At 59.4% G+C, this 27,849-nt stretch overlaps 1 protein-coding gene across 3 annotated transcripts; it reads right to left on the minus strand.

Moving 5' to 3' along the window:
* Positions 1-233: 233 nt before the first annotated feature.
* Positions 234-26,177, minus strand: TMEM201 (transmembrane protein 201). Of its 3 annotated transcripts, none has more exons than XM_074377479.1 (11): positions 25,913-26,177; positions 19,270-19,390; positions 18,499-18,693; positions 17,103-17,279; positions 15,590-15,942; positions 14,702-14,905; positions 8,986-9,218; positions 5,321-5,392; positions 4,378-4,677; positions 3,421-3,558; positions 234-2,267 (listed from the first exon to the last, which is right to left on the minus strand). In XM_074377479.1, the coding sequence occupies exons 1-11, from the start codon at positions 26,023-26,025 to the stop codon at positions 2,170-2,172; spliced, it is 2,004 nt and encodes a 667-aa protein (XP_074233580.1). In that variant the 5' UTR covers positions 26,026-26,177; the 3' UTR covers positions 234-2,169. The 3 variants fall into 3 exon arrangements, 2 of the variants coding, with proteins under 2 accessions (XP_074233580.1, XP_074233581.1); XM_074377480.1 differs by lacking the exon at positions 25,913-26,177 and adding an exon at positions 19,593-21,880; XR_012511461.1 differs by lacking the exon at positions 234-2,267 and having other exon boundaries at positions 3,423-3,558; positions 3,692-4,677.
* Positions 26,178-27,849: the final 1,672 nt, after the last annotated feature.

Raw genomic sequence — 27,849 nt, forward strand, 5'->3', positions numbered from 1 at the left:
GGCCGCTGATCTGTTCAGATCCCTCAGCCCTTCTGGGGACACAGCCACATGGCGCCCACCACCCAGAACCGCAGGCCTCTGGACGCTACCTCGAGCTCTGTACTGAAGAAACCAGTGAGTGAAATCTCTCCTTCCTTGGCTGGAGCTCCCCACCCTCCACCCGGATCAGGGCCCTTCCCACCCCAGCCTGAGCTGCCTGAGCAAACGGAATCAAGACAAGACAGGCTGAGGTATATAGTTCAAAGGTTGGTATCTTTTTGGTTCCTTTTTAACTTTTGTAAAGAAAAATAAGGTTGTGTTTCTTGTTTGAAAGAAAACATAAGTAAACCCCTCCCTGCCCAGCCTCCCCACTGCCCTTAGGGGCACCGGGACCCCTGGCCCTGGGCAGGAGGGGCCGCGCTGGCCCTGGCGCGAGAGGAGGGAGCTGGGCACTCTGTCAGGGCTTCCTCAGGGCCAGAGAGGGAGGGCATTTGGGAATGGAGTCTGGCTTGGTTAGGCAAACAGTAAAATTAAAAAACTCAACACACACACCCACTATACAAATGGGGGCCAAGAGGCACCACCTCCGAGTTGGAACCATTTCTGGCAGTTGGACTCAGGGGCCTGGTACAGCCCCTGGCCCCCCAGTTCCCCATGTTCTGGGGTGGGGGACGGGGCAGGAAACAGTAGCTCCCAGGAGTAGGGGGAAGTCAGAGCAATCCCCTTCCCCACATGGTAAAAAAAATTACTAAAAAAGCACCCAAAGCTTGAAAAAACTAAACCTCCCTGGCAGGGAGAATTGGGGGCATCCTGCTTATCAACAGAATGCCTACCTGGCAAAAATGTGTAGAAAAATAAAATTAAACTTTATCCCTGAATGAGAGTGAAAACCCTTCCCCTGCCCTCATAACCCTCCCCCGAGGCTGCTGACTCCTCCCCAAGGGGCACAGACAGGTGCACTGACACGCACAAGTGTGCATGCACGCTGCCCTGGGCCCTGCCACACCTGTGTCCAGGGCCCAGGGCAGCGGGGACTGCGGGTTCTGACATCCACAGACACACAGTCTCTCACTCCTCACAGCACTCTGAGGGTCCCTGTGCCAGGCTGAGGTCCCTCCTTCCTCCTCTGGGTTGAGGGTGGGCAGGATGGGACCCCAGCACAAGGGTGGGGGCAAACCTGCAGTATCGGTCAGGAGGGCAGTGGCAGGATGGGGTTGGGGAGTAGGAAGCAGGCCAGCTGAGGTGGCCTGGAGACAGATGGAGGTCACGCTGAGCCCACCGTGACATGATGGCAGAATGAAAGCGAGGGAAGTGGGGGCTCAGTGGCTGAGGAGCTGAGTTCACAGCAGGGTGGGGGCAGGGGGTCCAGTTTCATCTGAGACCCATAGACTGAGGGGTCAAGCAAGGCCCCCGTGGACAGTGCATGGGGGAGGGGCCTGGTAATGGGGTGGGGAGGGTCCTGGGTAGTGTTCTCAGGGTCACTGGGCTGCTGCTGGGGAAGGTCACCAGAGGTAATAAAATGGGGGCACACGTAGACAGAAGAGCCTTGGGGGTGCTTACACTAGTCCAGCCAAGCCCTCAAGACCCAGGAACTGAAGAGCCAGAGGGCAGGCCTAGCCTACAGCCTACAGGAAGGGCCAGGACAAGGACGGAGGTGCCCGATCCTCAAGGGGTCTGTCCTGGGGAGGTTGATTCTCCACTAGACCATCCCTCCTTCCTCCCCCAAGGAGCCCAAGGTGCCCGGTGGGACAGGGGAGTACAGTACAGAGAGGCGATCACAGGCCTCGGGCGCGGAGCCAGGGCTCAGGCCGGCTCCTGCTCCCATTACAGTAGTAGAGGCAGCCCTGCCAGGCAGGACTGGGTGGTGGGGAGGGGACCCTGGGGTCATGCAGCCCCTTGGGGTCCCTGGCCTCAGGATCAGAGTGTCAGCACCAAACACACAACTGATATCAGCCAAGGAGGTGGGCGGGGAGGGGTGTCACCCCAAGACCTCGATCAGCCCTGCAGTCAATTAGATGGGGAGAAGGCGTCAGGGCAACAGGACTCCATCTGGTGAGGTCAAGGGCCCTGGCGACGAGGGCGGAGGCGGCAGCCCTCGGGGAGGGCTCTGAGGCCGGCAGTGGTGGGAGCTGCACGCACCTGGGCGCACCCTCCGAGACTCTCTGGGCGCCGGGAGGCTGTGGACGGCGGTCAGCGCAGGCTCTGGTACAGGTAGGCAGAGGTGAAGAGCGCGTTGGCAGCCAAGCTCACAGCCAGGAGGCTCCGGATCAGGGAGGGGCCAAAACGACCTTCCAGAGAAAACAAAGACCGAGTCAAAGGCACAAAGGTCCTGAGGAACCCAAACACCTGCCCCGCCCACCAGAAATGCAGGGGTGCGGCTCTGCAGCCCCGCCCCAGAGGCTCTCCTGGGCTGCGGCCCCACCCCCAGAGGCTCTCCTGGCCTGAAGCCCAGTCCCCAGTTCTTTCCTGCTGCCCAGAGGCCTCCCACCCAGAAAGACCCTGAGGCCAGTTGGCTAAATCCTGACTCCCTGAAGGTGCCTCCTTTCCTGACCCTGGGCCATCAGGCAGGTACCCGGCTCGGGGGGCATACACTTGTACCTTGCCGTGGGGGTAGGCGGGCTGTGGCAAAGGCTTCACAGGCATGTGCCACAGGGGCTTTAGGGCATGAGTGCCCTGCCCAGACCTCAGAGGCAGTAAGTTGCTGCCTGGGGTCCCCAGCCCCAGGTTGATGCTGCAGAGTCACATCCCAGACCCCACCTGATTTTGGGGAGAGCACCCGTTTCCAGTCAGCTCAAGACAATCATTCCAGGAAACTTTCTCATACACACACACATCTCCCACAGGGCCTGGGGTGGGGGTAGGGGGCCAGGAGCTGACCACTGGTGCTTTACACGGAACCAGGACTTGAGATCTGATCTCACACCCTGCCCGTAGCCTGCGAGCAGGGGAGCCGGGATTTGAACCCGGGCAGCTCAGTGCCCAGTGCAGGCCTGCAGCCTCTGCACCGGGCCCAGGCGCTCCAGGCCGAGCCCATCCCAGGGAACTTTCCGCAAAGGTCAAAGTGTTCTCTATCTGTTCTGTCCAGGAGAGCAGCCACAGGTCACGTGCAGCAATGGAGCACTTGCAAGGTGGTTGGTGCAGCTAAGCAACTAAACTGTTATTGTTATTAAATTTTAATTGTTAAATTTAAATAGCTGCCTGTGGCTAGAAACTACTGGAATGGCGGAGATCCAAACCCTAATACAGTCTGGGAATGCTGTCTGCTGAGCCCCGGGCAGAATCCAGAAGGTGCTGCGGGAGCGATCTAACCATCCTGTCACCCAAGGGCCTTTTGAGGGGCGGTTCTCTGTCAGGGTCCCAGACTGGAGACAAAGTTGGCTGCAGACCCTCAGCCCCGACACTGCCCTGCCCTCCTCCCGTGCATCGCATCGCGGCGCAGACCTCTCCAGGTAGTGGCCTCCTCTGCGCACCCTCTGGTGGTGGTGTCCACCACGCAGGAGGACGACTGGGAGGAATCGTCCTCTTTCTTGATGGAGCGGCTGCTGCAGGTGCTGCCTCTTTTTGGCACTGACTTCATGTCTGCAGGGAGAAGGGGTGTTTCAGTGGGAGCTCACAGCTCACCCCCAGGGACAGACGCGGGGCAGCTCCACCTCCAATCCCAGGACGGTCCTTGGATGGGGCCAGCCAGCCAGCCCTGCCCGTCCCAACTCGCCTGGCCCGCCCTGAGCAGTGGGCAGTGGGAGGCCAGGTCCTCATTCAGGTCCTGTCCGCGTAGCTGCCGCGAAGGGAGCTGGTTTTAGATCAGGAGCAGCAAACTCAAAGGCCACCAGGCGGTAGAAGACGATGGCCACAAGTGAGGCTTCGGAGGGGGTAGGTCGACGGGGCAGGGAGTGGAAGAGGCTGGGGCGTGGGACCTGAGCCTGCCCTTCCAACTGTCTGGCCAGGATTCCGGCCCAGGGTGGCCAGATCTTCTGACATCGTAAGAGACACAGGAAATCCACATGTTCATGTGAAAGATTTAAAAGACTGAGGCCTAATTTTAAAAATTTAAAAATGCTTTGCAGAAAAACACCATTTGAGCAAAACAAAAGCATCTGCAACCAGATGCAGCCTGATGTGTTTTTGATCCATTCCAAGGAACAGAGGACCCTCAAGGTCAATTGTAAAAGAAGAAAATAAAATCAGCCAACAAAGGGCCAAGTCCTGGAGGGTTCAAGGTCACCAGAAGCCAGGCTGTGGGTGTCTGGACTTGGGGGAGTGGCCACACAGTCGGAAAGGAGCCAGAACAGGTCCTCTGTGGCCTCTTGACAGTGTCCCCACTGCTGCACACTGACCACAGGGGCCTCCCATGGCCTGCTGGGCTCTCCTGCCTCCGGGAGGGTGGTCACAGGGCCGTACCCACGGTGTGCTTCATGTCCCGCGTGGGCTGCCTCTGTAGGACCTGGGGTGGCTCGACGGGGAAGAGGCTGCCGTTGTGGGGCGAGTGTTCGTCTGAGCTGCTGGGGGTGTTGGGGGCCTCTCCGGGGGGCGACGGGAACAGCAGCAGCTTCTGCCCCTTCAGGTTGAGCCGGGCAGGGCTGATGAGGGGCCGGCGGTGGCGCCGAGAACCAGAGCTGGAGGCTACGGAGCCGGCTATGGAGGGTGCTGGGGAAGGGAGCGGGGAGGAGGGGCAGCTCCCTGACAGCACTGAGAAGTAATCTAGGGGGCGAGGGGATGACAGAAACAAAGATAACAACATGGCGTGAATGTTCGCTGTGGTTACAGTGGTGGCTCTTTTGTTCCTGTTTTTCCTCTATTAACCCATGAAGAGAGACAAGGCTGGACCTAGACTGGGGGTGCACAGAGGACACCTGCTGGGTACTGAGGGCAGAGGGGTCAGGCACCTGAAGGAGGAGGACCATGGAGCCTCAACCATGTTCTCCCTCTGCTCCGCTCCGATTTCTACTCAAAGGCCCTGGTACCTCCCTCAGCTGAAAGTGAGGCCTGGGTAGAAACAAACGGGAGACCAAAGGTCAGCTAACCTAAGCCCTGCTGATGGCGGAATCCCTCAGTCATCACTTAAGAATGACAGCATCGTATCTAATTATAGAAACTACTGTGCCCATTTCATAGAAGAGGAGACTGAGACCCAGGGGTTTTAGGCGCTTGCCTGGGGCTGCACAGTAGGGAGGCACAGGGCTGGGATTTGAACACAATCCCCTTTGGGGGCTCATCTGACCCCAAAGCTCATGCTTAACCCCTCTGCCATCCTGCCCCACACAGCGCTCCGGGGACCTCGGCCCACGAACCACCCCTCCTGAAGCAGCTTCCCCATCACTCCTCTTGGTTCTGTCCTCCTCACCTGAAACTGGAACCTCCGTGGATCGGGACACCTGGGACGGTGGGCGGCTCCCACTGAACAGATACCCTGAGTCTGGAGAGGAAAGAGAAAGGTGACATGGGGCACCCGTGGAGACAGAGCCTCTTCTGCCCCTCACATAGCCCGCTCTGCTGGCGGCGTCGCGCTGTCACAAGAACACAGGCTCTAGACCTGTCTGAAGTTCGTTGGGCACATCCTCACCTTGTAGATGAAGAAATTGAAACCCACAGCAGGCCACACACGAGATCAAGCCTGATGCCTGGTCCCGCACCCTTCTTTCCCATGAGGTCTGGCTGCTTTTTTGAGTCCTGCCTCCTCCACCAGCCCATCACCTGACCAGCTGCCTGCACTGGACCTCAGGGCACCTGAGCACTCCGCTCTTTCCTCAGTCAAGTGCACCCCAAGGGCAGGGACTCCATCTCACATGTCCTATTCCCCCAAGGGTCCCACTGAGAACTGAGCGGGCAGAGGTCCACCATGTGTCCAGTGGGCACTGCTGCGCCATCGCCCGAGGGGCTCTGAGGGGCCCGTCGCCCGCAGAGCACCGCCCGACCTCTTCACCCACCAGGCCCAGGGACACAGACCCAGGTCAACCCAAGTGATCGGGCGCATGTGGCCATGTGGCCAAGCACAGCCAGAGTCCTTTCAAGAACCTGCTCTACGGATGCCGGGGAGGGGTCTTCCTCCTGGGCATGACCGCAGGGACGCAGGGGCAAGGCTGCAGCAAGAGGAGCAGAGGCCAGCAGAGCGGAGGGAGACAGTGCTGCACCTGTGACCCGGGCCACTAGGGCCGATGACCCACACAAACCTCATCCTCGGTCCACCTTGACAACGGAGACTCTGGAACACCCCACCTGATGTTCTGACAACAGCCCGCCTGCCAGGGAGCTGCCCTGCCGCCCTCGGGGCGGTGGACCTCCTGAGCCCTTGCCTCGGGCCTCCCAGGGTGACAGGGAAGCTGCCTGTCATTTGCAGTGGGTGGGAGATCTTGCCCCGAAGGTCTGAACTGGCTGTAGGGGGCCCCTTGGCTCGGCCACGCTGGTCAGTGTGCATGGCCAGTCCGGGGGAGTACTCGGGCCCACGGCAGTCTGCTCTCCTCCGCCCCAAATTCCACTACAGAGCCACAGGAAGCAGAGAAGGACACCCTCCTAACATCAGCTTGGGGTCTGAGCACAATGGTCTGACCTTTGATCCCCTGGGAAGAGCTAAGCTTCTAGCTGTATCCCCATCCCATAATGATAACAGCAGCCATGTCCGCTGAGGACCCTGTTCTGGAAGCTTCCTTGGCATGGTCTCATGTCAAGCCTTCCACAGCCCCAAGGCACAGCCACCCATTTCAGAGGAGAAGTTAGGATGCAGGGACCACCCAAGGTCACGGACTCAGGGGCCCCACTCGTTGCTCCCAGCTGGCCTGGTGGCCCCTGGCACTGTATTTCCTGCATGTACGCAGTCCTCACGCAACCCCACGGAGTGTGTATTACTAAGCTCCCTTACGGGTGGGGAACGGGAGGTGCCAAGAGGTCAGTCTGAGGCCCCCATTTCCCCTCCATAGATCAGCAGCCTCGGACCGGGTCGGGTTTTCTCCAGAGGGAGAGGTGGGTGGCAACCGTGACCTGGGCTTTTGGTTTTCTAACCCTGTGTTTACCTTGCAGGGAACCTTTGGAGCAGGAATGTTCCCCTCGAAGGTCAGGTTCTTGCCTGTCACCCTGTGGGGTGATTTATCTGACTCATTTCATTTTTTAAAGAACAAGGCAAAAGGGAACCCTCCCTGGGCAGTCAGCACCCCTCGCTCCCCAAGATCGCCAACACCAAGCTCTGGCAGGGCCCGCATCCGAGCTATCTTGCAGGGGCTCGGGAGCTGGGTCCCGACTCCAACCCTGGAGGCCTAGAAGCCTCTCAAGCTCCGGGTGGGGAGCTCCAGAGAACACTCTTTTGGGGATGGGTTTAGCAGCAGGGCCTCCCAGGTTTGGGGGGCCAGGGCATTCCATGTCCTCTCCCCTCCCCTGCCCCTACTCCAGCTGCTGTTCACGAAGGGCTCATGGAGGCCCCGTCCGCCAGCCCCAGGTCTGAGCTGGGCCAGGTCTCAGCTGTGACTCGCCTGCCACAGGCAGGGGCTCAGAACTCTGCTGAACAACCATTCTCGGCAGGGCAGGTAGCAGCCACTCTCCCCCAGCAACATGGCTCACGTCTGGTTACACGGAAACATCTGGAGTCCAGGTCTCTGTACAACTCGAGGCTCTAACCCCTGAATGCCACCCTGAAGACCTCAAACACCATCCACCGCTCAGCTCACGGGTGTGTCCCATGAACAGTCCCTCCTGCAGTGCAGCCCACCCTCTACCCAGAAGGACGCTGGACTGCACACTGGGCAAGAAGATGGCTGGGCTCAAACTCTGGGTCCTGGCAGCTGCAGAGGCTGGGCAAGAGATGGAGGGAAACCGAGACTCAGGGAGGTGTTGGACTAGAGCAGGAGCCCCTGCTTGGGGGAGTCGTTGAGGGGCTTAAATGAGACACTGCATGTCAGCAAGCCTGGCTTAACCAGACGCTGCCCACATTCCTAGAAGCCTGGTCCTGCTGCCCACATTCCTAGAAGCCTGGTCCTGCTGCCCAGCCGGCCACCACCAGGCCTGGGTCAGCCCCAGGCCACACCCCGAGGGCGAGGCAAACCCTGTGTGCACCAGGCGGCTTCCCAAAGAGATGCTGGTCATCACAAAACACCCACAGGGCTTCAGGGAAGATCTATGACGGGGACCAGGTGCTGGTCACACCAGGACTCCACAAATGCCACTGACCAGAACCGAATCCCTGACCTCTGGACCACACAGAAGGGCCAGGGGCAAATTTCCCAGTCCCCAAGATCTAAAAACAACAGCAATGAATTAAGAAATGTGATAAAAGATAAACCCAATGGGCCTGGACATTTATCGGCTGGATGCCTCAGCGCTTTAAATATGTCATCCTCTTTAACCCTCACTGAAAGAGGAGAAAACTGACAAGACGGCTGCTGAGTGCTTCAGGCCTGCACTTCTAGCTAACCCGCTCCCCTCCCTGTGCACTCTTTTCTTAGAATAACTCATCCTTTTACCCTAGAGGTCTTGAAAGAAGGTCATGGACTGAACCTCAAGAAAATGGGCAGACCCTCCTCAACTCCCCCGTAACAACAGCAAGTTCTTATCAAGATGAAAGGAATGTAGCCCCTGCTCACACCCTGATTGTTATCACCCTCCTGCTCCCATTTTTCTATAAAACCCCAGGACAGGCCCACAGTCTTTAAGGCACTAGCCTGCTGTGACTCTCTTTGCCTGGCAAAGCAATAAAGCTGCTCTTTTCTATCCTCCCCAAACTCTGTCTGACTTTTAATTTGGCTATCAGGGTGCAGAGACCAGTTTTCCAGCAACATTACTACCACCACGAGGCAGGTCCCACTAATACCCTTTTTTTTTTTTTGAGGGAAAATGAGGCTCAGGATGTTTAAGTCCCTTGGCTACGGCAGCTACTGAGCAGAGACACCAGGATTTGAACCCAGTTCCGCCTATCTCTATAGCAGGAGCTCTAACTGCCCTCCTGCACCATCTCCCACCTTGTGCTCAGCCAGAGACCCTGTGCCCAGCCACCCCTAGCCCCGCTCTGCCCACCCGAGTCCTCACCTGCTCGTGTCAGAGAGGGGATGGTGCCCAGCGAGAGGGCCCGGCTGAGGCGGCCCGGCAGCGAGGAGGGCGAGGCCCGTCGCGGTGTCCGGAACAGCTGCTGGTTGGCGAGTGGCAGGAAGCCGGGCGGGGTAGGGATGAACAGAGACGGCGAAGAGCCCGTGACACTCGGGCAGGGGATGGCCAGGCCGGGGCTAGTGGGGAAGAGGCCGGCAGAGTCTCCCGGGAAGTACCTGCAAGAGCCCATGGGCGTGGGAGAGAGGACCAGGGTCAGCCTGGGAGGGCTCTGCAGGCGGCCTCCACGTGGCGGGTCCCCTCCCCTCTCCCACAGTGCGAGGTGGGGCCTGAGTCGGGGTCCCAGAGGAGGCGTGTGTTAGTTGAAGCGGAAAAGCAGTCCGACCACATTCACGCCATTAGGAGCGGGTGGCTGGGAGGTGCCAGCGTGACCCACCCCTCCCTGCATGCCCCCTCCCAACCCCCAGCTTCACAGCAAACTAGTTCCACTACGAGTCTCAGTATTAAAGTGACACTGTCGCCCTTACCAACCTCACGCCAACCCTTCATCTTGAAGCAAAAACACCCAGCCCTGCGCCATGTGCTCCGTCAGGCTAACGGCCTTGGGCTCCTCTGTGCCACGTCCACTCAGTGCCCAGAGCCTCCTGACAGCGGCCAAGCTCGGGGAGCCCCCTGCTCCCCAAGGCCCGACTCCGGGAGTCCCACTGCTGCCCTCTGCTCTCAGACACCAGCCCCTCCTCTAAAGGCCCTGGCAGAGTGGAGGGGGAGGCAGCCAGGCCTGGGAATCCCCGGGAAGAGGCTCTCGTGGGACACCAGCCAAACTTGACCTCAGAAAGACCTGTAAACGATCGCAAGGCAGTTCAAAAGACGGAAGGTGACAGTGTCTCTTTAACTCGAGAGTGGTACAGATCACACAACAGGACCTGGTGGCCCCAAGCCAGAATGTCAACCATGCTTCTGATTAAGGCAACCGATTACAGAGGGGGAGGGACAGAGGCAGTTAATACATTATTAGTCCGCCGTCTGGACGGAGCTGCAGGAGGTCCAGCCTTACCTCAGTCCCAAGGGACAACTGAGCCCATGGACAATGTGCCGACGGACAGGCAGGCTGGCTCAGGCCCTGCTGCAGAGCCGGGGGCCGGCTAAGGGCCCCACCCTGTGCCCATCACAACCGCACACTCGGGCACCACTGGCCAAGCTTCACTCCACTGACTTCCCTCTTTCACCCCTGCCCCTGACTTCAGACAAGTTTATGAGGAAAGTGTGGATTCAGCCTATGCCCCCCTGGAGGATCATGTGACCTCCTTAATGCCTGTCAAAGTGCCAGGAGGCCACCTGGACTTCAGAATCAAAGGGGGGACCCAGTATTTCAGGCACACAGGGACAGTGAGGCAGGAACTCATCAAGCAAACCTTCAGAGGAGTCTGGTCAACCTGGCTGCCCCAGCCTGGATGCGCCTGCATTCCACCTGCTAACCTGTCCTGCCTAAGCCTGTCTGACCCCCACCTCCTTTTCCCCAAAATGCCTGGGGAAGGTTCTGCATTTAAATGCAAGATATAATCTTGTATTGTCATTTTAAAATTGCGACACCATTTGGCAGGACAGCTGCTTCCTTGGGGAGTGGCCTGAGGTCAGGGGACCATCAGGCACTGAGGGGCAGTGAAGCTGCGCTGGGACCAGCTTTGGCCAGCTTAATCCGATCAGGCAGGGAGCCCTGTCCCCAGCTGGGGCCCGCACCTCCCAGAGAACTTGTCTGCCGTGTGCAGCAGCAGCCTGGCCACGGCAGGGTGCGTGGGCCTGGCAGCAGACATGTCAAGGCCTTTCAGCGGGCGGCAGGAGGACTCGGCGCTGGTGCCCCTGAGCCACCCCACTGCGCAGACCACAGGCAAGACTGGGAGTTGGCCAAAGGCCCCCCACTGCAGTAACCAGCAAGTAAGAGGAGAGGGGCCAAGTCAGGCCGCAGGTTTCAGAGGCGGCCAGCTGGGCCCAGGAGCTGGGTCTTGCCAGCTCTTTCCTGCTTTTCCCAGATCCTTCTCACACCTGGGGCTGCCCACGTTTATAACTTGAGTGTCTCAGTCACCTGGCACAGGCCACAGGTGCTTTCCCAATCTCTGATGCAACTAAAACTGGTGGCGCCGAGGGGGAGATAGTTCTTCATTCCGACCCCTCTCGCTGAGACTTAACTAGCAGATCCTTGTGAAGCGCCAAGGGTGAGCCCTCAGCCTGGCGCCGCAGAAGACAGTCCCCTTGGGCCCCACCTCCGCCAGGCTCCCAAGCACTGCCTGAATATCAGCTTCCTCTGGCGAGGCCCCCCCACTGCCTGTGCCCTCAAACCCCGTCTCAGGGGCACTCAGTCCGGAATCCCAGTCTGGCATCCGCCGGAACCAAGGGGCTCTGGAGCAGGTGGCAGGTTGTATTGCAGCCCACCTGACGCTGAGGGGACGTCTGCTTTTCCCACCCAGTCCCCGCCCCAGCCAGGAGCGGGAGGAGAGAAAGGACTGTATTTTAAGCAGCGGTTTATTGAGACGACGAGGAAAAACACAATCCAGCAGGGCACCTGAGGATGGCCTGGCCTCAAGCCGCTTGGTGCCCACGTTGCCAGCTCCCACACCTGACTCTGGGGGGCACGCTCGTCCCCCAGAGCCCCCGCCCCCTGTGCAGAAGCCTCTGAAGGATCGTGAAAGAAAAACAAAGACGTGGTGCCTGACGCCCACGGGTAAAAGCAGGGCCCCGGAGGCATTTATTGAAAATACAGCATCAAAAACACTACATCTACGGCCGGGAGTTGCGATTACAGTGATTAGAGGGTCACTAGACAGTCATCCACGTTCTACCACACAACAGAGGACAGGACACTCGGCAACAGCCACGGGCCGAGGGGACACGGGCCCCTCTGGGTGGGCTCTGGGGCAAGCATTATGGGGGAGCCCGCTCGGCCCGGGGCGGGAACCCCAAGCCCAAAGGGAGAAGGCGTCCAATGGCACCTCCCTCACTTCTCGGGGGCTGTCACCCCGATCCCGGACGGTCAGGTGGTTGTCCCCAGCGGAGGGAGAGGCCCCCAGCAGGGCCGCCACGGTCCCCGTTAACAAGGCACGATCCCAGCGGCGCCTGCACTTCCTCAGCTGTTGCCAGTACCGCTGGAAGGTGCTGCAATACGCTCCGAGGAATGAGACTTCAAGGGACAGATGGGTAATTTTAAAACACCACACAAACTCTAAAAAGGCCAGGAAGCCTTCCTTTGACGGGGTCCATCTCATGACACGAGGGCGTCTTCCCGTCCCCGCTAGAGGGCAGGAAAGACATCTGCTCAGCAGGCTCCTGGCCAGCGAGAGAGCCGGTTCTGGTTATTATAAATAATTTAACTTAAATACACACATACACACAGATGTCCCACTTCTACTCAACGCCAAGAAAAGCAATAATTAGCATCGCGCCATCAGTTTCCTTGAGAATAGGAGGTTCCAGATACAAAGGCACGCACAGCCAACAGACACTGGTCCCCCGCCTGGCACCTGCCGCCTCCTCTCCCTGAGGCTGGCTGACTGGGGTGAGGGACAGACAGGGGCTCCCTCCCCGCTGACAGGCCAGCCACCCACCCCTCCTCCTAGTCAGTGCTCTTCCAGCTCTCCCTCCACCCAGAGCAAGCTGCGCCCAGCCAGACGGGCCTGGTCTGAGGCCATACAGCTACCGGGGGCGGCTCCTGACCCACCCAGGCTCTCCCACACGGATGCCGAGGGCGGCATGGCTGCCACCCCATCGCTCAGGTGAGTGGGGCTGGGTGGCCAGAGAACACGAGGATTCGTGCTGGTGGGGCTCGGGCATGACTCCCCTGCACCCTGGGGGCTCTATGAGGGTCTGACCAGGGCACTCTCACCTGCCCCTCAGGCCCAGCTAGTCGACGGCCCTTTCCTAAGTGTGACACATGTAATCAGCTTTTGCCTTTCCTGGGCTCTGATGTGCAGAGGGGAGGGGTTGGCACACTTGGGGCCACACCTAGAGAGGGGCTTGTGGTCACAGTGATGTGTGGCAGTACACAAGGGCCCTGGAGGGGTTGCACTGAGGTCACCAGAGGGCAAGATGCCAGGCAGGGGACAGCCTTGGTCTACCTTCCTGCTGGAGCCGTAGAAGGCAACCCCTAGGCTGAGAACCTCCTCCAGATGTGGATGGCACCTCAACTTCCAGAGCATGTATACACCAAGGTCAGCACCCAAGGGCCCTGGAGAGGAGTCCACTTCTCATTCCACAGATGGCAAACAGGATGGGACAGCAGGGCCTGGCCAGGACCACACAGCTGTCCCTCCCGTCCTGCTGACCCAGGGAGAGCGAGGCTGTGGCAGCCCTACCTGGAAGTGGGAAGCAGGAGCCTCGGTGCTCTCCATGAGGGACTCCAGGGGCCAGGAGGAGGGTAGTGACTGGCCAGAGAGGGACAAGGTGACAATGACCTGATGTCATCATGGGCCTGTGTGTCCTTTGGGCCCCTTACCCTGTGCTAACCTCAGGGAGTCAGGACTCTTCCCAGGCATCATATTGGGGTGGGGCTGGAGGAAACTGGGGACACCCCTGGCATGGGGGGAAGGAGACAGGGCCAATGAGAGCAGTTCAGGCCCCACAGTGCCAGCCAGCTAGGGCAGCCCTGGCCCGGGAAGCCTGAACCCCAGTCCCTACAGGGAGTGACTGGAGGGCTTTCCATAAGGGTCAGGGTCCTGCCTTTCCAGGGCAGAACTGGGGGCTTCCCAGAAGATGGGCAGAGTGTGTGTGCTCGAGTTCTGTCTGGCTCACAGCGATGCCCGAAAGACAGATGAATAAAGAGAAGAGTATACAGACCCCACCTCCCCCGCCCACTTGAGTGAGCTCCCACCACAGCCTGGCTCTTAAGAAGAAACTTGCTGACCACAGGAGAAGCATGGCCTTTCTACCGTCCACCTTGAGAAGGGCCTTGCCCCACAAACTCATGGTCGAGGCCAGTCTGGGCCTAAGAACTGCGCTCTCTGTTCCCAGGGAAGGAGGCTGAGGGATAACAGGGTCTCACCAAGGCCTCAGAGCAGGGAACCCAAGGGGCAGCCCTGCCTCCTTCTGGTTCCACCAGCTCTGGCAGGGCTGGCTGGGCAACGGGTAGGACCAATGGGGCAGACCAGAGAAGTGATGCTGGGACGAGGTAGGGAGCTCCGCTCTGGCCCCAAACCAGCAGCACCTGCCTGCGCCAAGCAGCCCGAGTCGTCAGGCCATACGGCAAGGGCCCAGCGCTCGGCAAGGCAAGAGGAGAAGCAGACAGCAGGCTCTCAACCTTCTCCCACTAGTGTCAGAGCCAGGAGAAGGGCCGTGGCCAGCATGGGGGTGCCCAGAGCCACCAGCAAAAAGCCACAGGTCAAAGGCAGGCAGTGTAGGGGCCCCCTGTGTTCCAGTCTCAGGGCAGTGAGGGGGTCTTTGGCCAGAGAGGTGGCAGCAGTGGTGAGCAGCTAGAGAGCACCTGGGAGCACACTGGGTTGGGGAGTGGCTTGGTGGAGCCAGAAAGAAGAGGTGGGGAGGCCCGACTTCTTGGAGAAGGGGCTGGGCCAGGACCAGGGGCCCTAGGATGGGCGGGGGTGGGAATGAGGCAGGTAAGAAAGATGCAAGACAGAGGTGCCCCGTCCGGGCTGGGGGCAAAGCCCTGGGCCTGTCCGTCCGTCTGTCCTCCCCCCGCAGTCACTGCTGCTTCTCTGACCTTCGAGGCCGGAACCTTCGTGGGCCTGTTGACTTCCTCGTGGCCACGGCTGCCGTGAAGCCCACCAGGCAGCACAGGGACGTGGTACTGAACTTGAGCGTGTCCAGCCAGCTGGGCGAGGCAGCCTGCAGGTACTGCTCGGCCAGGTGCAGCCCCAGCAGCAGGGCCCACAGGCAGGTAGAGAAGGCGTCGATTCTCCGGAGCCTGCAGGGAGAGCGGGAATGAGAGCCCATCAAGGTGGGAGAAGAGCTCTCTCGCTCCTATGATGTCCTGCCTTCTTCATCCGCACCCCTGGCCCCGCTCAGGACAGAATCCAGGGCCACGAGGAGAGTGTAGGCCTCTTGGTGCAGCGCCCAATACTTAAACGCTGTATGACTCTGAGTCAGTATTTCTCCCGAGCCTCAGTGTCCTAGTCTGTGAACTAGGGCTAAGATACCCCCGAGTCACTGTGGGATGACACAGACACTATTTGGTACAGGGTCTGCAACTGCACGGGGAAGCAAAGCAAGGACCCAAGGAATTCCCACTTGACCCTCCAACAACCCACGAGCTAGATTATCATCACTCCAATTCTGCAGGTGAGGAGCCTGAGGTGCGGAAGCAAGGCAACGTGGCCCCAGTGGCCCTGGCACATGGCAGTAAGTGGTGGGCCGGCTCTGACATTGCTGCCCCTCTAAGGCAAGTCACTTGCCCTACTCTTGCCCACTGGATTTCCAGCTGCTGGAGAAGAAGGATGGAGTCTTGTTCCAGCTGCATCATGGAGCTCAGCCAACGGCTGTGCGCCCAGCAAGGTCCCTTGACTCCAGACCTAAGCTTTCCTCCCACTGAGCCCTGTCCCGAGGCCACAGTCCAAGACGCAGACCCCTGCCCCACCCACTGCACACATACCTGATGCGGCCGGCCAGCACCATGGCCAGCAGGCAGGTGAGCAGACCCAGTGTCACGACGCCCACCTGGTGGCTCTGCCCTAAGGCCCAGGCCTCGCGCAGCTTCTCTGCCACGTGCTCCGGCAGCAGGCCCAGCAGCTGCCTCCAGCCCTCGGCCCCAGGGGCTGTGCCATTGTCAGGTGTGGCCGAGCCATTGCCACCAGGCGGCAGCGCTGGGGGCAGGGGGCCCCCAGGGGCAAAGGGGTTGTTGGTGCCATACAGCGCAGTGGTCAGCAGGAAGGCGCAGGCCAGGAAGGCAAGGGCACGGAGCACAATGACCTGGACCGGGGCCTTCACCACAGATGAGCAGAAGCTCTGAGGGAGGGACGGAAAGACTGGTCAGTGAGATGGGCAGAGCCACCCACCCATCCTGGGGCCCACTCTACGCACAGGGGTCTGGCCAGGGCCCCACAGTCCTTGCCCAAGAATCCACTCAGTTCCTGATGGCCAGATGCCCTAAATGCTGAGACACTCTTGGCTTGGTTTCTGGTTTACCACTGGGTCCCATTAATCTGTCTCACTTCTGGGCCATCATCCCACTGTGAGAATTACTGAGTGGGGGGGCGGGCACTGCGCTACCACGTTCTTCACAGAAACCCTTTTCACGTTACACTGAGCTCTTCTTTCAAAGTTTTTCAATCATGAAGTTCTTATCAAAAATTCCTATTGTGGTTTTAACTGGAATTGTAATAAATATACAGATAACTCAGGCCAAAGTTAAGTTAAAACATACAGCAACAAGTCGTCCAGTCTGGGAACAGGGTGGAGGGGAGGAAACCAAGGGTCAGGGTGCCCTGCTGGGCAAGCAGGCATGTGGGCTGGCGGCATGGCCGTGTGGTCAGGGACCTGGCTGCAGCCTGGGAGCCACACGCCAATGGGACGCACCTCTGGGGACCGGAGTGGGTGGGTGGGAATTTCTCTGGGGAGGATGGCTTTTACTTTTAAATCCACTTACTACTATGTCAGATTTTTTTAAACCATAACATCCCTTTATCTGAATACAGTGGATAAATTAATGATGACTTTAGCCAGCCGGTCCTGGGTTCAAATCCTGGTGACACGGCACACCAGGTGTATGGCCCTCTGCAAGCTACTTAAGTTCCCTGAGTTTGGTTTCCAGAGCTGTAAATGGGAGTCACAGTGCTCAGCAAAGCACCCACCACAAAGGTGCTGTGAGGAACCAACACAAGGGCTGGGAAAGTGCCCGGGTGCAGCAGGGAAACTCAGAAACCCATCAAGCAGGCAGGTAACAAATGCGTCCTGATACCAAGCCATTCCGCTCAGGACACCTGCTCCACTCCGGGTCTGGGGGCAGGTTGGTACACGGCCCCACTGGAAGGCTGCTGCCCCAGGGAAAAGGACCTCAGCTCTGAAGAGCTGCCCTCCGGTCACTGGGCTGAGTCCTCTGTGAAGGGGTCTCCTGCACAAACTTGGGGGCTGTGATGCCCAGAATGCGCTGGGGCCACCCCTCAGACCTGAGTGTGGGTCTGGTCAGCCTCCCGGCGCTTGAACTGGTGGCTGAGCAGCAGGGCGCGCAGCTGGCGGTTCTGGTGCTTGATGTAGTACTCGACGGCCGCCTGGCAGGGCCGGCACAGCTTGTACATCTGCTCCAGGTGGTGCCGGTACACCTCGATCTCCTCGTCGTACCTGCCCTGTGGGGGGCGGGGCAGAGGCTCAGGGGCCTGGTGCTGCCTGCCTAGCAGGTCGGACCTGAGTTCATGTTTGAGCAGGGTGACCACGGGCAGGTCGCCCCCACGCTGCACTGGCTTCCTCCACCGCCCAAAAAGACAAACGGCCCCCTGGGTGCGGTGAGGGCATCAGGAGTAAGGGCCACCCAGAGCCCGGGATGCAGCAGGGGGCCTCAAGTGACAGGAGACACTCTAGCCAAGTTCTGCTGCTCCACAGGATGCACCTGGAGGCCAGAACTTGGGACATGGCCCCGCTCCCAGACACCAGGGCTCCAGGAAGGCGGGTGAGCCACGGGAGAAGGTAGCTCTGGGCTGACACCACCTGGATGCAGACAGACGGGACAACCCAGAGGTAGGCGTGCCTCACCCCTTAAGCCTAGGGATCCAGACAACACTAGAGAGCCCTTGGCTGGGCCAGGGCTTTAGTGGGAATCAAAGGTCCACTGGGCTTCAGGGACAGCACAGGAGACCTGAGTCCCATCTGTCCTCCCCCAAGAGGTGCAGCAGCAACAAACCTCTCCCCTTACCCCCAGCGTTCCCAAGGGAGCCAAGCAGTTCTGTCTGCAGGGCCGGAGGGTTATCCGTTTGCTCTCCCGCTGAGACTGAAGAAGCCTCGTCACACGTGCCTTCCCTTCTTTCTGCCGCTTCCCCATTTCTCCCTGCTCAGCCCAGGCTCCCCTCCATTTTCCCCCTTCCCTCCTCCCTCCCTCCCTCCCTCCCCCCTCCCTCCCTCCCTCCCAGGCTGGGCCTTGGGAAAGTCCATGTCCCTGGGCTTCAGCTGGGACTTTCTCCTGAGGTCGTGGGATTCCCAGCCTGGGCGAGGTGGGATGAGCTAGACGACAGGGCTGCTGGGCTCAATGGGGCCAGGGAGGCAAGCCCTCACATCCAGCTTCTCAGCAGCACCCATCTCCCTTCCTCTCCCACAAGCCAGGAGCACCCTCCACCAATTCCAGAGCAAACCGCCTGCCGGCAGCAGGCAAGTCACACTCAGAGGGACGTGGACAGGACGGGTCCAACAGGGCCCCAAGCTGGAGCCAGAAGACCCTACTCACCTCCCCTGCCCAGGGGCAAACCCCTCTGCCGTGGGGCCAGCACGGACAGGGGCAGGGTGAGGAGGGGGTTCCCCTCCAGATGCCTCTCAGCTGCTCTAAAGCACTTCGGCCCCTCCCCGTGCCCACCTCACCTCGTCTCTTGGCGAGAAGGCGGCCAGCTGCTTGATCTTGGTGGTCTGGTGGTGGCTGCACCTCCTACACAGCAGCACCTGGCTGCTCACCCACTGTGGGGGCTGCGCGGGGCCGCGGGGGCTGGGCGCGCTGCTCACCACGTGGTTCAGGTGCTCCAGGTACTGGGCGGGGATCGGCTTGTTGTAGTCTCCGTTCTGGGGGAGGAAGACCTGAGTCAGGGGGCTCCATCGCCGTGAGCCTGGTCCCAGGCTGCTAACACTTTCTTTACACGCAACACAGAAGCTCTTCTTCCGAAGAAACTTCACGTGGAACCCCAACAGGCGAGACACTGGGAGTGCAGCCTGGAACCCCCTTACCCCCCACCCCCACCCCGTATCATTCCTCAGGACCCGACTGAGTCTGTCACAGGGGTTGGCGAACAGCTGGTGGGCTGCCACCCATGTCTGTGAACAGAGCTCTCCTGGACCACAGACACACTGACTACAGGGGCTCGGCAGATCCGAGTGGGTGCCAGGGACCTCATGGCCTGCGAGGCCTGAACTCCTCATTACTCGGCTCCGCAGAAAGCCTGCGACCCCAGGCTAGTGCAGAGCAGGGAACGAGCTTCGGAGCCAGAAAGATCTGGAACTGAACCCAAATCTGCCTTTAGTGTGTGACTCCGCACAAGTCATCTTGGCTCCCTGAGCCTGTTTCCTCATCCTCCAAGGAGGGGTGCAGGGCCAGGGCGTGGGGCCCACAGGCCCGGGACGGGAGGGGATGTGCGGCCGCACCTCCTGGAAGCCGTTGTACTGCTCGCAGTGGGGGCAGTCCCAGCAGTTGCGGTTCCCGTAGGGCACTACCGTGTCCTGGTTGCAGAACCAGCAGTTGACCACGGTGTGCGTCGGCTTCATCCTGGGGACGAGGACGGAGTGGAATCAGTGGGGAGACCTCGCCACCGGCGTGATGGAGACCAGGGAGGATGTGCAGGAAGCAGGCCGGGGGAGGAGAGGACGCTGTGAGGGCGAGGACCCTGACTGGACACCGTGTGTCCGTCTGCTTCTCCTCAGCCCTCGAGGCAGACTCCCCCCGACCCTGGGGGCAGCTGGAGACTCACCAGATCCCTCGGCTCCACGTGTCCACATGGGGACCCAGGTCCACCAGGCCCCACTGTCCTGGGGCTCAGGCATGGGGGCAACGGGGGTCAGGGCCAGCAGGCCATGGGGCAGACAGCGACCAGCTCCAGGATGCCTGCCCTCCCCGCAAGGCCTGCAGACCCTGGGCCTGTTCCCAGGCTGTGCAAATGGTGCTCCCTGGGGAGCATCCAGATGGAAGGAGCCTCCTGTGCTTCACAGAAACCCCCAGGACAGCGAGGGCCAAGGAGGCCAAGGGGTGGGGACTACAGACAGCTGCTCAGCCAGGGGCTAATCCTGACTGGCAGAGGGACAGGGCAGGCCAGCTACAGGGGCCCGCACAGGCCACACATGTGGTGACAGGTGGGGTCTGCAGGATAATCCCAGCCCAGACATCGAGGGATCTATGCTTAAGGCCCCTCCATTCATTTCACTGACTGTGTGTTGGGGGATGGTGTCGAGAGGGGGAGGGGTGCACAGCAACTGCCCAGCAAACCCCTCCAATCCCAGGAATTAAAACAATGCGGGTGATGAGTGGCAGCTCTTTGAGCCCCGGGGTCCTGGCTTTGCTGCTCCTGTCCGCCTGCTCACCCTCAGAGTCCACCTTCAGCCTTCCGAGTCTGGGCCTCTGCTGGGGTGGGCAGCCATATTCCACATGGACACCCCTACTGTCCAAAGACAGCTTGAGCCCACGCTTCTGGGAGCCAGAGTCCCTGGCCCTGCCAGCTTCTAGCCATGGGCTTCTCCTCTCTCAGCTTCAGCCCGCGTCCAAGTGGGGGTAATCCCAGAACCAGGGCATCTGCATGTTACAAGGATCCAATGACACAAGACACACTAAAGGTGCTTCCCAACACAGAGCGCTGGTTGTCACTACCCTGTCCCTGGGGTGGTCAGGGGCCTGGAAGAAAGGCTGCCCCCAGGAAGCAGAACTCCTGCTCCTGACACTGCAGCTGCCTCCTGGCCTTGCCACTCCACTGACCACAGGCAGGTTCCAAGAGTTCTCCAAGCCTCAGTCTTATCATCTGTTAACTGGGAACAAGACACCTCAAGTGTGGGAAGCGCTAACAGTGCTTGGCTAAACGCCCAACATCTGGTAATTAATGTGGGGATGGGGAGGGGAACTGGAAGCCCAGAGAGAAGTGGATGGAACCAGACCCCGCACGGAAGGGTCCCAAGGTCCACAGAGGGCGCCCCCAGCAGCCCCAACCCCAGCTCAGGCCAAAGCCCTCATGATGGATCACAAGGGACCACCTTGTCTCCAGCATCGAGTCAGCGGGCAACACCCAGAAACAGCAGCACTGGGCAGTGCAGCCTTGTGGTCACCATGTGGCCTTTGGGGAAAGTCATTCTACCTCCTGGAACCTCCACTGCACTCCTTCATTTGGCCATCAGGGATAATGATAATCCCCGCCCCAAAGAGGCTGCTGAGAAGATCAAACAAGAGAACTTAGGAAAGCGCGGAGCTGGGCAGGTGGTCAGTGGAGGCATTCTGACAGCTTCTCTGGGCTTCGTGCAAAGAGCAGTGGAAGGAGGCAGCTAGCGGTGTGGGAACCCGCTCTGCTGAGATGCCAGCACTTGGCTTTCTCTTTGTTAATTTATACCTGCTTTACAGGTTTCTTTTTAACAGTGCACAGGGGCAGGTCCCCAGGGGTGATGACGTAGGCTCCTTTGCCCCCTAGGCCCTGCTGTCCTCACGATGGGTCCGTCAGCCTCCTTTGCCCCAGAAGCCCACTGCACCCTGGCTGGAGAAGAGCCAGCAAAAGAGCTGGCAGCCCACAAATAAAGAGAGACAGGAAGGGAGTAAGAGACTGGCCCCAGGGACCAATGGTGGGGAAGCAGGAGCCAAGGCTTGGGTCCAGGGGGACAGGCACGGAAGCCCCTTCCGCCCAGGAAGTCATCATTTCCACCCTGAACCTCCAGCTCTGTTGCTGGGGAAATGAGCCTGGCCTTGAAAGCGAGTGACAGGAAGGGGAGGTGGGAGATTAGCCCTGGCCCCTGGGCCAGCAGCTCTGGCTCCTGTCACCCTCAGCCCTTCGTAATCCCTGCCCGGGGTTGAGGGCTCCTGCCACTCTGAGTCTTGTGGGCGCTTATGGGTCACATCTGGGGGCGCACTCATGGCTGACCTTACAGCTCGAACAGTCTTCACAGCTGCCAGGCAGGTGGGCCTGGCCTCTGGGCCCACACCCACTTCTACCAGGGATCTGCTGGGTCAATCTGTTCTGAGCCAGCAGCCCAGGTCCTGCTCTTGCTCAAGGAATGTCCCCCACCCTGCTCCCCTCCTAAACTCCTCAACCCGCTTCTCCCCCAAGCCAACAACCTCCGACCCCAGTGAGGCTCTGGGTCAACCCACAATTTGTGGTGGACAGTATCTGAGGTGACAAGACACAATGTCCCTGTGACAATTAGAAGAGTCCTGGCCAGGCTGCCTCAGGGAAAAGGTTGGGCCCCAGAGGCTGGGTGGCTGGGAGGGTCTGGAAGGTGCTAACCCAGCTCCTGCTACCTGTGTGCTGTGCTCTTGGCCAGAGGCCCGAGGCAGCCAAGGATAGGAGGAGTGCCTCAGGAGGAACCAGGGGCAGTTGCACACTCTGGAACCATCCCTCCACAAGCCCCAAACAATGGGGAAGAAAAAGATGAACACGTGCCCCTAACTGTTATCATCCCACTGGCCCCAAACACAAACTTTTAGTTACAACAAAGTTTGTGCCTGACACCCTGCCAGGCCCTACAGGTCTGGTGGGGGGCAGAGGGCGGGGGGTCACTTCTAGCCCACCACTCAGAGGGCTGCAGCATGAGGCCCTGGGCCCAGGACCCTGCCAAGGACTGGGCACCTGTTGTGAGCCCAGCACTGTGCCACATGGAAGGCTCAGTCCCTGTCCCAGGGGGCAGGGTGGGCAGAATGGGGTTTGTCAGAGACTGGTGAAGGCCAATGTGTAACCAGTCTCCACCAGGCTCTGAGAAACCCCCAGAGGAGAGCCGGGCACATAGCCCGTGACTCTAGGCACCGCGTGCTGGCCCAATGGGGTCTAGAAGATGGTCTCCGAGAGTCAGGCTAGTTCCCTCAGGTAGTCAGCCTCTGGCAGGACCCCAACAGGATGTCCCAGGACAGCCTCATAGGGGAGGGGTCCTTACTAGACCCCACATGGCTCCTCACTTGCTCCTCTGTGCCCCAAGTGGGCAATACATGTCCTATTCACCTGGGAGAATCCAAGAAAGTGCCTCCTGGGCTGCGGGACAATGGCAACAACGTGCAACTCAGCGCCTCCGCGCTGTCGCTCCAGCCTCAAGGGAAAGCACACTTAAGTCCACAGCAGTTCTGCCAACACTGAGACACAGAGCCCCCGGATCCGCTCTCGGGGGACCACCCTGGTTATTCAGCACAGCCCGTGCAGGCTGGGCACACGCCAGGCTTGCAGAGAGGCAGAGATGAGCGAGGTTCTCCACTCCTGACCCGGACACAAGGACAAGAACGCAACCTCACAGGGCAGCTGGTGACAGATGCCACAAGAGAGAGCCAATAGGCGGAGCATCTGCCGTCACCCTGAAGAACAGGTCTGCTGGCCAGCAGGGCAAACGAGCAGATGGCCTTCAAACAGACGGGACTGCTGGGCAAGGCGGGGGGGCCACCCGGCATGCGTGCAGGGAGCGGGGTCCCCTCAGCCAGAGTGTGCGGCACTAGGAGAGTGTGGCGAGAGGTGAGTGGGAAACAGGGACTCTGAACGAGGCTCTGCTCCTATACCCAGGAGGCTGCATCCTTTCCGTCTCTAAAGACCAGAAAGTGGACAATCCAATAAACACCTGCGGGGGCCGTGGGAGGCCCCTAAGGTCCTGAGCAGGGATGTGCTGGCAGCAGATGGAAATGACACCAAGCAGCAGAGTCTGGGGGTGGGAGTCTGGGTGGGAGAGGCACGGGAAGCCACTAGGACTGTGTGGGTACAGGGTGAGCAAGCCCAGGAAAGCATAATTCGGGCTTCCACAGATTTCCAGTGGGTGCAGAGCGGCAGCCACATCACCCGGTGAGGACCCAGAGTGCGGGGCTGGGTTACGAGCTGAAGGGCTGGAGTGAGGCGGGGCTCTGCCGCTGAATAGGTGGTACCGCAGGACAGGCCTCCGTTTCCTCATCTGTAGAATGGGGACAACAGCAGCACCTGCCTCCCAGGTTACACAAAGTCCAGTCCAGAGGACTGCCTGGTGGGAAGCCAGGGTGGCCCTGCCTGAGGCTCGGGGGGGCTGCAGCCCTTCAGAGAAGTGACCTCCTCCTCCTGCTCTGCGGGCAGGCTTCTGTCCATGTCTCTGTGCTGAGGCGGCAACCACCCACCTGGCCAAGTCGATTTCCAAAAACAACTCTCCTCACATGCTCTCCTAAGGGTCATTCAAAACCCATACTGTGGCCAAAGCCAACATTCCTCACAGTCACAGTTCTTCCCCCAGAAGGGAGAAGGGATCAGTCTGCGGGGCTGGTCTTGTGTCTAAATTGTGCCAGTGGCATTTATGACCCCCAACAAAAGCTCTAGGGTAAAAGCTCAAGCCTCCTGGGTAAGGGCTGGTCCTTCTCAACCTACAGGACCCAAGGCAACACCATGACCCTGGCATCATGCCACTAGACTGAAAGGGCCTCCTGGCTTCACTCCAATCAGCTCACCCGTCACGGCACCAATGCCCCAGACGCCTGTCTCCGAGAGGGAAAGCTGTGGCTGGCAGCCCAGGAGGGGAGATGGGACCCCCAGGGACAGCTGTAGCATAAGGCAAGAGCTGGAGGCACAGTGAGCACACCTAGTCCAAGTCCAGCTACACCAACACAAGGGGGCTACAAAGCCTGGTGACAATGCCTGGCCCAGGCTCTGATCCTTGGGCTGACATTCCCCATGGCAGGTTAACTGGGAGGCAGCAGTGTTCAGAGACAAACCGGGCTCTGGACACACCTCTGCTGTCAACACGCTCTGGGAATCTGAGCAGGTGGCCTGATACTTCTGCACCTCAGTTCCCTCCTCTATAAAATGACTGGTTTGAACCAGTTGGTCCTGCAAGCCCCTCCAGCTTCCAAAAATTGGGCAGAAGCTGGGACACGCAAAGGCGTGGGTTGTCAGGGACCCTTTGAGGCCGCCCCCTCCTCAGCCTGCCAGTCTGGCTTATCCTGCAGACACAGCTGATGTCCCTCCTACCCCTTCCTCCTCCGGGAAGCCTGTGACTCAGTCGCCCTCACTTCTTTCCTCCTTGGGTGAGAAGCAGGGCTAAAGAAGAACAGACAGACCCTCCAGGCTCAAATCCCAGCTCCCCCACTTGCTGTGGGCAAGTTCCTTCGCTTCTCCCACCTAAGAGCTGAGCTTCCAACATCCCTTGCTGAAGCTACAACCCCACCCCTTTTGTCCCTAGAATGTTCTCACAACCCCACCTTTTTTTTCCTGTGCCCTGGAAGGTGGATCAAGTAGGGAGGCAGTGGGGCTGCCCCTGAGACCCTGCTGAAGCAAGAGGCCATTAAGCTATTATCCCTGATCATGGCGACCCATGAGACGCCAGCTCTGAAAATGGGGGTCAACACGATCTTTGAGCCTAGGCCAGGGCGGCGGGCAGCCACTGAATCCGCTCAGCAGCAGCGCAGCCCAGTTTAAAGACCTCGGAAGTATGTCCGGCTTTCCTACTCTTGGAGGCTGTAGTGCCCAGGGGTTAGGGATGCCGGCTCCACAGCCAGGGTGTTACAGTTCACACCCTGACTGCTCTCATTATTAACAGTTTATGTAGCTCTTTTGTCTCTCAGCCTGTCTAGGCACAGCAGGGGCTGTGACTCGGAAATGGGCTAATGTGAGATTAGAACGACGCCTGGGACAGCGCCTGTACACCAGAAAGTGCCAGCTAGGATCGTGCCACCCCAGCGTGCTCCTGAGGACCAGGGATCCGGGATGAAGGCGAAAAGAGCGCAGTCCGACCCTCGCTCGATTCTCCCGCAGGATTTGGGGGCCCTGCAGACCCTGCGGCTCCGCCAGCACAGGTCTCTGCGGGGGAGGAAGTGCGTAACTCACGCGCTGGCTGTCCCCGCCCGCTCCACATTCCTGAGGTCCCCCAACCCACTGCTCAGCCGCTTCCCACTAGATTCCCCGCACGGTCTTCTTTCCGGGGGTGGGGGCGTGCACAGCGGGTCTCAGCGCGGGGGCACAAGGGCCAGGCCCCGCCGCCACGCCGGCCTCGCGGCGCACTGGCAGGGAGGCGCCGGGCGGTCCCGGAGCCGACGAGGGCGGGAGGGCCGCGGGCGGAGGGCGGAGGACGGGGGCGGGCCGAGGCCGCGTGGGCCGCGCGGGCCGCGCGCACTCACCTCCGCGCGATCCGGTAGAGCAGCACGCCGGCGGCGGCGCACGCCGTGACTCCCAGGCCGCCGGCCAGGCCGGCCGTCGGGCAGCGGGCCAGCAGCGCGCTCACTCCCTCCATGGCTCCCCGCGCGGACGGCGGACAGGCGGCAGGCAGCGGCGGCGGCGGCGGCAGCTGGGGGACCGAGGGCCGCAGCCGTGACGCGAAGCGGCGGCGCGCGCCTTCTCGCGCCGTGACCTTCGCCGCTTTGTAGCCGGCGCGGGCCCGCCCCCTGACTCGGCGCGCTCCCGCCGTGCAGCCAATCGGAGCGCGGGGCGAGCCCGTTGGGCGGGGCGCCGGCGGAAGTCGCGGTGCCGGCCCGAGTGCGCCCTCCCGCGGCCAGAGGTGGGAGGCGTCGCGGAGCCCTGCCCCGCGCTCTCCGTTCCCGCCGCGCTCGCCGGGCCTCTCCCGCAAAGTCCACCAACTTCGGCATCTCGGCTGGTTTTAACTAGTTTCCCCCGTTAGTTCTGTCTTCCCAACGCCTAGCCAAACCCGGCCCATGTGCGCGATGCTGTTTTCCGGCAAGTTGGAGCTTCTTAAACCACTTGACTGAAGCCACTCCAATGATCAATTGGTTTGTGGAAACATGAACGTCTCCCTCCCCACAGGGAGGAGATCGACTAGATCATAGGATCTATGCTTCCGATCGATCGTAACCCAACCAGAATGTCAGAGGTACTGGCCTAGAGGGATGAAACAAAAAAAGCACATGCAAATAAATTTTGAAAATACCTAAGTTTGAATAAACTCCTATATTATGTGTATGTTCACAGGAAGTAGAGGCTGTTTAATATTGAACTGCAAATAGTTGCGGGGGAGGGGAGTGAAGATTGATTTTATGCAAGTGTTTTAGCATTACTGGTTTGAGCTAAATTACTTTTATAACTAAAAAAAACAAAAAACAAAACCACCAGTAAGTCAGAAGCATTCGTATTTAATTACACAATATATATCTCAATGCTCCCACTATTCATGTTTTTTGGGGTCAACATAGAGTACTTACTGTCCTGGATAGTGATGGGTTATTTAGCAACAAATGTTACTTTGTTTCCTGTTGCTAGTTGGTCTGTCCACATCCTCGTCAGGTGCACTCACCAGGAACTGCAGAGGGAAGGGAGCAGGGCCTAAAATCCAGGCAGTGATTAGAGGTTGCAGTGGAAGCCCCTTTCTTGGACGCGGGCGGCAGAGCAAAGGCTTTCCTGTGCTCCGTTGCTGCTTTCACCGCAAATGAGTGAACAGTAGTGAAGCTTCCCTTCAAAATGTGAGGCATTGTATTTAAGCACCATTCTCTTTTCAAGGAAGACTAAGTGTTCGCGTGACATCCCGCTCAAAGCAAGGGCTCTGTGATCTATGTACAAAGAATGCACCCAACAACTCTGCCCTGAGCATTGCTAGTACCAGATCCCCTCCATCAGGGTAACACCTGTGGAATCATGCTCCCTCACTGAAAGGAATAGAACGGTTTGCTGGACCTTGGCTTCGGGTCAGATCACTGCACAGGCTGGGACACCCTCTCTACCTTAACATTTATCTACTCCACAAGCGGCACGAACCCACAATTGGTCAGTTTACTACTTACCTCCAGCAAGTCACGTATGCCTCGGAGCCTCTCTTACTTGTAAAATGTGGATGCTGATAATCTGTGCCTCACAAGATTGTCAGAATTAATTTAAATGGGAAAATAAGTACACCTTGCACAGTGCTTGGCACACAATGGAAAGCAATGAAGGCTTTAAAAGTCTTATACATATGATTACTGAAAAATGGTGAAATCTCAGTGACTAAGCTCAAGGAGGAGAGAAATAAATCGTGGGATTTCTCCATTAGCAGCTCAGTGATATTTCCTACTTTAAAATCCAACAAGCCCCTTTATAAAGGAAACATCACTTTTTCATGCTTGTTTTC

Source organism: Camelus bactrianus, chromosome 13 (genome assembly GCF_048773025.1).
Source record: "Camelus bactrianus isolate YW-2024 breed Bactrian camel chromosome 13, ASM4877302v1, whole genome shotgun sequence".
Taxonomy (NCBI): Eukaryota; Metazoa; Chordata; class Mammalia; order Artiodactyla; family Camelidae; genus Camelus; species Camelus bactrianus.

Coding starts and splice junctions, on each gene's coding strand:
- TMEM201 (XM_074377479.1), bottom strand. CDS start 26,025: ATGGAGGGAGTGAGCGCGCTGCTGGCCCGCTGCCCGACGGCCGGCCTG. Junction 19,391..25,912: donor CTCTACCGGATCGCGCGGAG/GTGAGTGCGCGC, acceptor CCTCGTCCCCAG/GATGAAGCCGACGCACACCG. Junction 5,393..8,985: donor CCCCTCTCTGACACGAGCAG/GTGAGGACTCGG, acceptor TTTCCTCTCCAG/ACTCAGGGTATCTGTTCAGT.